The 12331-nt window shown below is 48.7% G+C and overlaps 1 protein-coding gene across 2 annotated transcripts in view; it reads left to right on the forward strand.

Moving 5' to 3' along the window:
* The window catches only part of DNAI7 (dynein axonemal intermediate chain 7), a 70363-nt gene that overhangs the window by 56002 nt on the left and 2030 nt on the right, over positions 1-12331 (forward strand). For both annotated transcript variants that reach the window (XM_063929363.1, XM_063929364.1), the window contains exons 9-11: positions 3526-3740; positions 3983-4147; positions 12016-12129. In XM_063929363.1, the coding sequence (XP_063785433.1) occupies positions 3526-3740; positions 3983-4147; positions 12016-12129 (494 nt within the window). The remainder of the gene's footprint in view (positions 1-3525; positions 3741-3982; positions 4148-12015; positions 12130-12331) is intronic.

Here is a 12331-nt window from a genome sequence, read left to right on the forward strand (position 1 = left end):
CTCTGCCGCTAAGAAGGGACTTGCTTCAGCAAGGACCCTGTCTGCTCCGAGACTTACCGCGGCTGCGTTTGACGGCATGGCGGTTGAACGCCGGATCCTAAGGGAAAAAGGCATTCCGGAAGAGGTCATACCTACCCTGGTCAAAGCCAGGAAGGAGGTGACCGCACAACATTATCACCGCATTTGGCAAAAATATGTTGCGTGGTGTGAGGCCAGGAAGGCCCCCACGGAGGAATTTCAACTCGGTCGATTCCTACATTTCCTGCAAGCAGGAGTGTCTATGGGCCTCAAATTGGGATCCATTAAGGTTCAAATTTCGGCCCTGTCGATTTTCTTCCAGAAAGAATTGGCTTCAGATCCTGAAGTCCAGACATTCGTCAAGGGAGTACTGCATATATAACCCCCTTTGGTGCCTCCAGTGGCACCGTGGGATCTCAACGTAGTTCTGGGATTCCTCAAATCACATTGGTTTGAACCGCTCAAATCTGTGGATTTAAAATATCGCACATGGAAAGTGACCATGCTGTTGGCCCTGGCCTCGGCCAGGCGAGTGTCAGAATTGGCGGCTTTGTCTCACAAAAGCCCATATCTGATTTTCCATTCGGACAGTGCAGAACTGCGGACTCGTCCCCAGTTTCTCCCTAAGGTGGTGTCAGTGTTTCACCTGAACCAACCTATTGTGGTGCCTGCGGCTACTAGGGACTTGGAGGACTCCAAGTTGCTAGACGTTGTCAGGGCCCTGAAAATATATGGTTTCCAGGACGGCTGGAGTCCGGAAAACTGACTCGCTGTTTATCCTGTATGCACCCAACAAGCTGGGTGCTCCTGCTTCTAAGCAGACTATTGCTCGTTGGATTTGTAGTACAATTCAGCTTGCACATTCTGTGGCAGGCCTGCCACAGCCAAAAATCTGTAAATGCCCATTCCACAAGGAAGGTGGGCTCATCTTGGGCGGCTGCCCGAGGGGTCTCGGCTTTACAACTTTGCCGAGCTGCTACTTGGTCAGGGGCAAACACGTTTGCAAAATTCTACAAATTTGATACCCTGGCTGAGGAGGACCTGGAGTTCTCTCATTTGGTGCTGCAGAGTCATCCGCACTCTCCCGCCCGTTTGGGAGCTTTGGTATAATCCCCATGGTCCTTACGGAGTCCCCAGCATCCACTTAGGACCTCAGAGAAAATAAGAATTTACTTACCGATAATTCTATTTCTCGTAGTCCGTAGTGGATGCTGGGCGCCCATCCCAAGTGCGGATTGTCTGCAATACTGGTACATAGTTATTGTTACCAAAAAATTCGGGTTATTGCTGTAGTGAGCCATCTTTTCTAGAGGCTCCTCTGTTATCATGCTGTTAACTGGGTTCAGATCACAAGTTGTACAGTGTGATTGGTGTGGCTGGTATGAGTCTTACCCGGGATTCAAAATCCTTCCTTATTGTGTACGCTCGTCCGGGCACAGTATCCTAACTGAGGCTTGGAGGAGGGTCATAGGGGGAGGAGCCAGTGCACACCAGATAGTCCTAAAGCTTTCTTTTAGATGTGCCCAGACTCCTGCGGAGCCGCTATTCCCCATGGTCCTTACGGAGTCCCCAGCATCCACTACGGACTACGAGAAATAGAATTATCGGTAAGTAAATTCTTATTATCTGCTCCCATATGACCTTTACCCCTCCCAGCACACGAGGTAATCCCAGAGCTTCTTCCCTCTTCTTATTCTGTAATGTGTATTTTGTGTGTAATAAGGATACAATGTGTGGTACAGGGCATTGACGTTTCTATAATGGGTGCACACGGGCCCCTGAGTCCAGGGCGGGCCCACACCGCACCCATTTCTCCTATACTTACCTTTCTGGAGTCCATTGCTGACCCTGTGTGGGCCCCCTCCTCTCCCGTAGCCGCCGCGCCGCTGCTGGCGCACTGACCACTACAGACTCTGGCACAGTGCCAGAGTCTACAGCGCATGCGCAGGACTCTGGAAAAATGGCTCGGCGGACATTTTTCGTAGTCCTGCGCATGCCCTGTAGACTCTGGCACTGTGCCAGAGTCTACAGCGCTCAGAGCGCCAGCAGCGGCGCGGCGGCTACGGGAGAGGAGGGGGCCCACACACTCCGCTCTAGAGAGAGACACCCCTGGTACAGGGTGAGTCTCCCATACCCAAAATGCTTGGGACCAGCAGTATTTTGGATATTAGATGTTTCCATACTTAGGAATAGTTACATACCATAATGAGATATCTTGGGGTGGATCAGTATAAAATACCTACAATCAAAATTCAGACCAGGTCAAAATACCGACATTTAAAATGCCGATATGGTCAACATACCGACATTTAAAATGTCGACAGGTTAAAAGGTCGACAATAGTTTTTCTTATTTTTTTGGTGTATGTTGACATAGGTCGACATGGATACCGTATAAGTGTACCACGCCCCCTTGCATGGATCGCTGCGCTCGCCATGCTTCGGGCACGGTGCCTCACTGCGCTCGGTGCACTATTATATTCCCCCCTCCAGGTACACTGGGATGGTAAAGTATGAACAAGTCCGTTTCAATAAAAAAGAAAAAAAAAATTATGTAAAACTCATCTCAACTTTTTGACCTGTCGACATTTTAAATGTTGGTTTTATGACCTTGTCGGTATTGTAAATGTCGGGATTTTGACCAGGTCGGAATTTTGATTGTAGGTAAATTGACCGCATCCCATCTTGGGTATGGGATCCACACCGTATACATTCTATACAACATTTGTTATAATGTTGTGCGTGAAAGATAAAAGTGTGTGCACATTGCACCATCAGAACGCAGAGGTGTCACTATCTCAGTCGCGCTAAATACATTAAACATGTTCGAAAATCCAGATTCTGACCAAAAACGGTCAGGATGGCAACATATACCACACTTCCCAAAGTCTTCCTCTTACTCCGTCTCAGCACTCAGGAGATACATAAGAGGAGAATAGAAACAGCAGGATCCTCGTGTAATACAGTTAGGTATATACGTATCCAAATATATCACCCCGTGGAACACACGTAACGGTCCTGAGTGGGTACAATGTTGTGGGGAGACCCCCTTAGAAAATACCTCACAATATTGTGACATCAGGATTGCTATGAGATCGCCCATCCTGTTATTTATTTGATGTCTATCTGGTTGCTGCGTAATAGAATTACATTTTCTCAGACAGCTGAGCAGAAGATAAGACATAATTTACATTTATGCACATTAACTGTATAACTGTAAAGAGAGGTCGCCCTATTACCAGACGCGCGCAATGTCTTTTTAATGACCCTTTTATTCTTTACCAAAAGACTGCTGCGTGCGACTCCTCCCTCTCATTTGCATAGCCAGCCCCCAGCACATGGCAGCTGCCAGACCGTTATATAACATATAATAGATTGTTCTGTGGAGTTAGATGTTAGTTGGAGAAGGAAGCGGATACTAACCTCCGTAGACCGAGCGTCGCAGACCGCCGTTTCCACTCTAATACTGACCGTACTGTAACACACAATATTTCTGCGCACACTTTAGTCAAAAACTGGAAAACAGACCTGATCACAAGCAAAAAATACAACACGGAACTGCGAGAGTTGTCATTCAAGATGGACGCCTTCCACGTGTTCACGTTACTTCAGGACTCCCACCTTAACATGCCGTACGAGTCCTGGGAACTGACACCCACCGGGCCGAACCAGGTATCCTTCACAATCGCCTGCGCCTTCACGGACATCCTGATCGAGATCAAGGTAACGAGAGCCTGTACCTAGGTCTCTCCATACAGGGCCTGTAGATTGAAAGCTCTTGCACCCACTTATTTTGTCTGTCTCATAGACACGCGTGTCTTGTTTTGTTTATTCATTACTGGGTAATAGAGGAAGAATATATAGTATTTTGGTTCTGCATGAATGATGGAATGAATGTCCATCTTTTATTGTTGGGAACAGCTGATTGAGGGATCAGGGATAATAGAAATGTCTCTACAATGCAGGACGACCAGTGCAGACTGACCTCAGCGTCTAACACAGACAGTGACCTGTCCGCCGTCATCGGGAGGTGGATGACCCCTCTGCGCCTCCAGGCTGCGATGAGAAGAACCGGACTGAACGTCTTTCCTGCTGAAGACTCCGGGAAATATGTCAGTGTGAATAAGAAGGTAGGGACTCCTTTGTGTTTCCTTTTAACTAAGTGCACATTGAGGGAGAGTCTCTGCTTTTGTTATTACTGCAGACATCATCTCATCACACCACAGGTGCCCATATTTATCACAATCGCTGCTGCTAGGCTGCAGGAGAACCTCACCTCTTATGGCTACAAACCAGTGTCACTAGATAAAACGGATATTTTGTATAAATCGATTCTAGACCATCTGACTTAAACTACAATCTTCCCTTCTCATGGATTAGAAGTGACTACTCCATCCAGCACCAGGAGTAGGAGAAGCAGAAGTGCGCCAGAGAGCTGGTTGAAAGCGTACCATCCCTCACTAAAATGGTGTCAGTTTAGTGACCCCATGAAGTGTACAGCACTCTGTGATTATCACAGGTTCCCAATAAATGCATAGACTGCGCTCTCAGTGATGTCACTGGCTCCTAGTGACCGGATAGGCTGCACTCTCACTGATGTCACTGGCTCCTAGTGACTGGATAGGCTGCGCTCTCAGTGATGTCACTGGTCCTTAGTGACCGGATAGGCTGCGCTCTCAGAGATGTCACTGGCTCCTAGTGACTGGATAGGCTTCGCTCTCAGTGATGTCACTGGCTCCTAGTGACTGGATAGGCTTCGCTCTCAGTGATGTCACTGGCTCCTAGTGACTGGATAGGCTTCGCTCTCAGTGATGTCACTGGTCCTTAGTGACCGGATAGGCTTCGCTCTCAGTGATGTCACTGGTCCTTAGTGACTGGATAGGCTTCGCTCTCAGTGATGTCACTGGTCCTTAGTGACCGGATAGGCTGCGCTCTCAGAGATGTCACTGGTCCTTAGTAACCGGATAGGCTGCGCTCTCACTGATGTCACTGGTTCCTAGTAACTGGATAGGCTGCGCTCTCACTGATGTCACTGGTTCCTAGTAACTGGATAGGCTGCACTCTCAGTGCTGTCACTGGCTCCTAGTGACCGGATAGTCTCCTAGAGATGTCACTGGTCCTTAGTGACTGGATAGGCCGCGCTCTCAGTGATATCACTGTCTCCTAGTGACCGGATAGGCCGCACTCTCACTGATCTCACTGTCTCCTAGTGACCGGATAGGCCGCGCTCTCAGTGATGTCACTGTCTCCTAGTAACCGGATAGGCCGCACTCTCAGTGATGTCACTGTCTCCTAGTGACCGGATAGGCCGCACTCTCACTGATCTCACTGTCTCCTAGTGACCGGATAGGCCGCGCTCTCAGTGATGTCACTGTCTCCTAGTAACCGGATGGGCCGCACTCTCAGTGATGTCACTGTCTCCTAGTGACCGGATAGGCCGCGCTCTCTGTGGGTGTAGAATGATACATCCCACAATACGATTCTGGGCCCTAACATCACTTCCAGATCATATGATTATTAATAAATGGGCCCTTAGTACATTACCCGGTATTCTGTCACTGCCGGGAGCCTTCCTCGTGTGTAAGGAACTTTAAGTAAATGTTTCCCGACATCTTGTTCCGAGAAACCACTATTGGATCCTCATAAGTAAATAGGATTTCTCTATCGTCCTAGTGGATGCTGGGGTTCCTGAAAGGACCATGGGGAATAGCGGCTCCGCAGGAGACAGGGCACAAAAGTAAAGCTTTCCGATCAGGTGGTGTGCACTGGCTCCTCCCCCTATGACCCTCCTCCAAGCCAGTTAGATTTTTGTGCCCGGCCGAGAAGGGTGCAATCTAGGTGGCTCTCCTAAAGAGCTGCTTAGAAAAGTTTAGCTTAGGTTTTTTATTTTACAGTGAGTCCTGCTGGCAACAGGATCACTGCAACGAGGGACTTAGGGGAGAAGAAGTGAACTCACCTGCGTGCAGGATGGATTGGCTTCTTGGCTACTGGACATTAGCTCCAGAGTGACGATCACAGGTACAGCCTGGATGGTCACCGGAGCCTTGCCGCCGGCCCCCTTGCAGATGCTGAAGTAAGAAGAGGTCCAGAATCGGCGGCAGAAGACTCCTCAGTCTTCTAAAGGTAGCGCACAGCACTGCAGCTGTGCGCCATTTTCCTCTCAGCACACTTCACACGGCAGTCACTGAGGGTGCAGGGCGCTGGGAGGGGGGCGCCCTGGGAGGCAAATGAATACCTATTTTGGCTAAAAATACCTCACATATAGCCTCCGGAGGCTATATGGAGATATTTAACCCCTGCCAGAATCCGTTAAGAGCGGGAGACGAGGCCGCCGAAAAAGGGGCGGGGCCTATCTCCTCAGCACACAGCGCCATTTTCCCTCACAGAAAGGCTGGAGGGAAGGCTCCCAGGCTCTCCCCTGCACTGCACTACAGAAACAGGGTTAAAACAGAGAGGGGGGGCACTAATTTGGCGATATGCTTATATATTAAGATGCTATAAGGGAAAACACTTATATAAGGTTGTCCCTATATAATTATAGCGTTTTTGGTGTGTGCTGGCAAACTCTCCCTCTGTCTCTCCAAAGGGCTAGTGGGTCCTGTCCTCTATCAGAGCATTCCCTGTGTGTGTGCTGTGTGTCGGTACGTGTGTGTCGACATGTAGGGGGACGATGTTGGTGAGGAGGCGGAGCAATTGCCTGTAATGGTGATGTCACTCTCTAGGGAGTCGACACCGGAATGGATGGCTTATTTAGGAAATTACGTGATAATGTCAACACGCTGCAAGGTCGGTTGACGACATGAGACGGCCGACAAACAATTAGTACCGGTCCAGACGTCTCAAAAACACCGTCAGGGGTTTTAAAACGCCCGTTTACTTTAGTCGGTCGACACAGACACAGACAGGGACACTGAATCCAGTGTCGACGGTGAATAAACAAACGTATTCCTTATTAGGGCCACACGTTAAAGGCAATGAAGGAGGTGTTACATATTTCTGATACTACAAGTACCACAAAAGAGGGTATTATGTGGGATGTGAAAAAACTACCATAGTTTTTCCTGAATCAGATAAATTAAATAAAGTGTGTGATGATGCGTGGGTTCCCCCCGATAGAAAATTATGGGCGGTATACCCTTTCCCGCCAGAAGTTAGGGCGCGTTGGGAAACACCCCTTAAGGTGGATAAGGCGCTCACACGCTTATCAAAACAAGTGGCGGTACCGTCTATAGATAGGGCCGTCCTCAAGGACCAGCTGACAGGAGGCTGGAAAATATCATAAAAAGTATATACACACATACTGGTGTTATACTGCGACCAGCGATCGCCTCAGCCTGGATGTGCAGAGCTGGGGTGGCTTGGTCGGATTCCCTGACTAAAAATATTGATACCCTTGACAGGGACAGTATTTTATTGACTATAGAGCATTTAAAGGATGCATTTCTATATATGCGAGATGCACAGAGGGATATTTGCACTCTGGCATCATGAGTAAATGCGATGTCCATAACTGCCAGAAGATGTTATGGACACGACAGTGGTCAGGTGATGCAGATTCCAAACGGCACAAAGGTGTATTGCCGTATAAAAGGGGAGGAGTTATTTGGGGTCGGTCCATCGGACCTGGTGGCCACGGCAACTGCTGGAAAATCCACCGTTTTTTACCCTAAGTCACATCTCTGCAGAAAAAGACACCGTCTTTTCAGCCTCAGTCCTCTCGTCCCTATAAGATCATATCTGCCCAGGGATAGAGGAAAGGGAAGAAGACTGCAGCAGGCAGCCCATTCCCAGGAACAGAAGCGTTCCACCGCTTCTGACAAGTTCTCAGCATGGCGCTGAGACCGTACAGGACCCCTGGATCCTACAAGTAGTATCCCGGGGGTACAGATTGGAATGTCGAGACGTTTCCCCTTCGCAGGCTCCTGAAGTCTGCTTTACCAAGTCTCCCTCCGACAAGGAGGCAGTATGGGAAAAAATTCACAAGCTGTATTCCCAGCAGGTGATAATTAAATTACCCCTCCTACTACAAGAAAAGGGGTATTATTCCACACTATATTGTGGTACTGAAGCCAGAAGGCTAGGTGAGACTTATTCTAAAAAATTTTTTTTTGAACACTTACAAAGGTTCAAATCAAGATGGAGTCACTCAGAGCAGTGATAATGAACCAGGAAGAAGGGGACTATATAGTGTCCCGGGACATCAGGGATGCTTACCTCTATGTCCCAAATTTGCCCTTCTCACTAAGGGTACCTCAGGTTCGTGGTGCAGAACTGTCACTATCAGTTTCAGACGCTGCCGTTTGGATTGTCCACGGCACCCCGGGTCTTTACCAAGGTAATGGCCGAAATGATGATTCTTCTTCGAAGAAAAGGCGTCTTAATTATCCCTTACTTGGACGATCTCCTGATAAGGGCATAGTCCAGGGAACAGTTGGAGGTCGGAGTAGCACTATCTCGGATACTGCTACAACAGCACGGGTGGATTCTAAATATTCCAAAATCGCAGCTGATCCCGACGACACGTCTGCTGTGCCTAGGGATGATTCTGGACACAGTCCAGAAAAAGGTGTTTCTCCCGGAAGAGAAAGCCAGGGAGTTATCCGAGCTAGTCAGGAACCTCCTAAAAACAGTGCATCATTGCACAAGGGTCCTGGTAAAAATGGTGGCTTCCTACGAAGCAATTCCATTCGGCAGATTTCACGCAAGAACTTTTCAGTGGGATCTGCTGGACAAATGGTCCGGATCGCATCTTCAGATGCATCAGCGGATAACCCTATATCCAAGGACAAGGGTGTCTCTCCTGTGGTGGTTATAGAGTGCTCATCTTCTAGAGGGCCGCAGATTCGGCATTCAGGATTGGATGCTGGTGACCACGGAGCCCAGCCCGAGAGGCTGGGGAGCAGTCACACAAGGAAAAAATTTCCAGGGAGTGTGATCAAGTCTGGAGACTTTTCTCCACATAAATATACTGGAGCTAAGGGTAAATTTATAATGCTTTAAGCTTAGCAAGACCTCTGCTTCAAGGTCAGCCGGTATTGATCCAGTGGGAAAAACATCACGGCAGTCGCCCACGTAAACAGACAGGGCGACACAAGAAGCAGGAGGGCAATGGCAAAAACTGCAAGGACTTTTCGCTGGGCGGAAAATCATGTGATAGCACTGTCAGCAGTGTTTCATCCCGGGAATGGAAACTGGGAAGCAGACTTCCTCAGCAGGCACGACCTCTACCCGGGAGAGTGGAAACTTCATCGGGAAGTTTTTTCCACATGATTGTAAACCGTTGGGAAATACCAAAGGTGGACATGATGGCGTCCCGTCTGAACAAAAAACGGGACAGGTATTGCGCCAGGTCAAGAGACCCTCAGGCAATAGCTGTGGACGTTCTGGTAACACCGTGGGTGTACCAGTCGGTGTATGTGTTCCCTCCTCTGCTTCTCATACCTAAGGTGCTGAGAATTATAAGACGTAGAGGAGTAAGAACTATACTCATGGCTCCGGATTGGCCAAGAAGGACTTGGTACCCGGAACTTCAAGAGATGCTTACAGAGGTCTTATGGCCTCTGCCGCTAAGAAGGGACTTGCTTCAGCAAGTACCATGTCTGTTCCAAGACTTACCGCAGCTGCGTTTATCGGCATGGCGGTGGAAAGCCGGATCCTAAGGGAAAAAGGCATTCCGGAAGAGGTCATTCCTACCCTGGTCAAAGCCAGAAAGGAGGTGACCGCACAACATTATCACCAAATGTGGCGAAAATATGTTGCGTGGTGTGAGGCCAGGAAGGCCCCACAAAGAAATTTCAACTCGGTCGTTTCCTGCATTTCCTGCAAACAGGAGTGTCTATGGGCCTCAAATTGGGGTCCATTGAGGTTCAAATTTCGGCCCTGTCGATTTTCTTCCAGAAAGAATTGGCTTCAGTTCCTGAAGTCTAGAAATTTGTCAAGGGAGTATTGCATATACAACCCCCTTTTGTGCCTCCAGTGGCACTGTGGGATCTCAACGTAGTTCTGGGATTCCTCAAATCACATTGGTTTACAACCAGTCAAATCTGTGGATTTGAAGCATCTCACATGAAAAGTGACCATGCTCTTGGCCCTGGCCTGGACCAGGCGAGTGTCAAATTGGCGGTTTTTTCTCAAAAAAGCCCATATCTGTTTGTCCATTCGGACAGGGCAGAGCTGCGGACTCGTCCCCAGTTCTCTCCCTAAGGTGGTGTCAGTGTTTCACCTGAACCAGCTTATTGTGGTGCCTTGCACCTACTAGGGACTTGGAGGACTCCAAGTTGCTAGATGTTGTCAGGGCCCTGAAAATATGTTCCAGGACGGCTGGAGTCAGGAAAACTGACTTGCTGTTATCCTGTATGCACCCAACAAACTGGGTGCTCTTGCTTCTAAGCATACTATTGCTAGTTGGATGTGTAATACAATTCAGCTTGCACATTCTGTGGCAGGCCTGCCACAGCCAAAATATGTAAAGGCCCATTCCACAAGGAAGGTGGGCTCATCTTGGGCGGCTGCCCGAGGGGTCTCGGCTTTACAACTTTGCCGAGCAGCTACTTGGTCAGGGGCAAACACGTTTGCTAAATTCTACAAATTTGATACCCTGGCTAAGGAGGACCTGGAGTTCTCTCATTCGGTGCTGCAGAGTCATCCGCACTCTCCCGCCCGTTTGGGAGCTTTGGTATAATCCCCATGGTCCTTTCAGGAACCCCAGCATCCACTAGGACGATAGAGAAAATAAGAATTTACTTACCGATAATTCTATTTCTCGGAGTCCGTAGTGGATGCTGGGCGCCCATCCCAAGTGCGGATTATCTGCAATACTTGTACATAGTTACAAAAATCGGGTTATTATTGTTGTGAGCCATCTTTTCAGAGGCTCCGCTGTTATCATACTGTTAACTGGGTTTAGATCACAAGTTGTACGGTGTGATTGGTGTGACTGGTATGAGTCTTACCCGGGATTCAAAATTCCTCCCTTATTGTGTACGCTCGTCCGGGCACAGTACCTAACTGGCTTGGAGGAGGGTCATAGGGGGAGGAGCCAGTGCACACCACCTGATCGGAAAGCTTTACTTTTGTGCCCTGTCTCCTGCGGAGCCGCTATTCCCCATGGTCCTTTCAGGAACCCCAGCATCCACTACGGACTCCGAGAAATAGAATTATCGGTAAGTAAATTCTTATTATTTGGCTGCGGTGGCGCTATTCTCCCTTTCATAACCAGCATAAAAGCCATGTAATTCTGTCACTAAGGAAACATTCACAGTATCTACTATACGGCGTTTCATCTTATACTGTGGTATGCTATGAATACCCTCCCACATGCTCCGGGAATCCGGGTCCTTTCTCATCCCAACTTCAGTGTTTTCCGTATAATCCTCCTTTCCCTTAGCAATCCCCTTTTTGTTTTCAAATGAGGTCTAGCCAGTTAGTTTATACGTGACAGGGTCTGATCGGCAACAGCAGCGTATGCACCTGGACTATGCCAGGGACACAGGCACTTACAGCCCACCTGCACAACTTTTAACAATTGTTTTTATTTGCAAACACTCACAGCTGGCATCAATAATACCTGACACTGCAGCAGAAACCAATCTAATCTTTCAAGTCATTTTGCTTAAATGCACAAAAGCATAGAGTGTTGGCGGAGCATTCACCAGGAGCCAATCACAAGCAGGTCACTAGGCCTGGGGACCCGCCTCCTTACACCTGCCCTCCACCAGCCAATCACAAGCATGCCACTACTGCTGGGGACCTGCCTCCTTACACCTGCCCTCCACCAGCCAATCACAAGCATGCCACTAGTGCTGGGGACCTGCCTCCTTACACCTGCCCTCCACCAGCCAATCACAAGCAGGCCACTAGTGCTGGGGACCCGCCAGCTTACACCTGCCCTCACACTACAGCAGCTCCCTGGTGTGTGACTGGTATGACTGCATTTATTATATAGTCTAGTACACAGGGCACAAGATATGTTCCATAGTCTCCATCTATTTGCTGGCAGGATGAAGAAGCTGAGAGAATGACGTACAAGGAGATGGCGCTCCTGTCTCAGGCCTTCACCTTCGGCTGGAGCAAATGGAACCAGTCCTGTGGCTGCGAGCAGATCATTGTCAAGGTCTGTATTCTCTGTATACGCAGTACAGCCTGGTCGTTCTCTCTATGATAATAGTATATAATGTGCTATAAACAATAGATGACTGGATCATCGCTACCTCCATATGCTCTGTATATAGTGAGACTGGACTGCTGTGCAGCGCTCTTGTGGTGACCCAGTGGCTCTGTTAAATACAGAGATTCCAATTCAACACAGAGAAAGA

Source organism: Pseudophryne corroboree, chromosome 6 (genome assembly GCF_028390025.1).
Source record: "Pseudophryne corroboree isolate aPseCor3 chromosome 6, aPseCor3.hap2, whole genome shotgun sequence".
Taxonomy (NCBI): Eukaryota; Metazoa; Chordata; class Amphibia; order Anura; family Myobatrachidae; genus Pseudophryne; species Pseudophryne corroboree.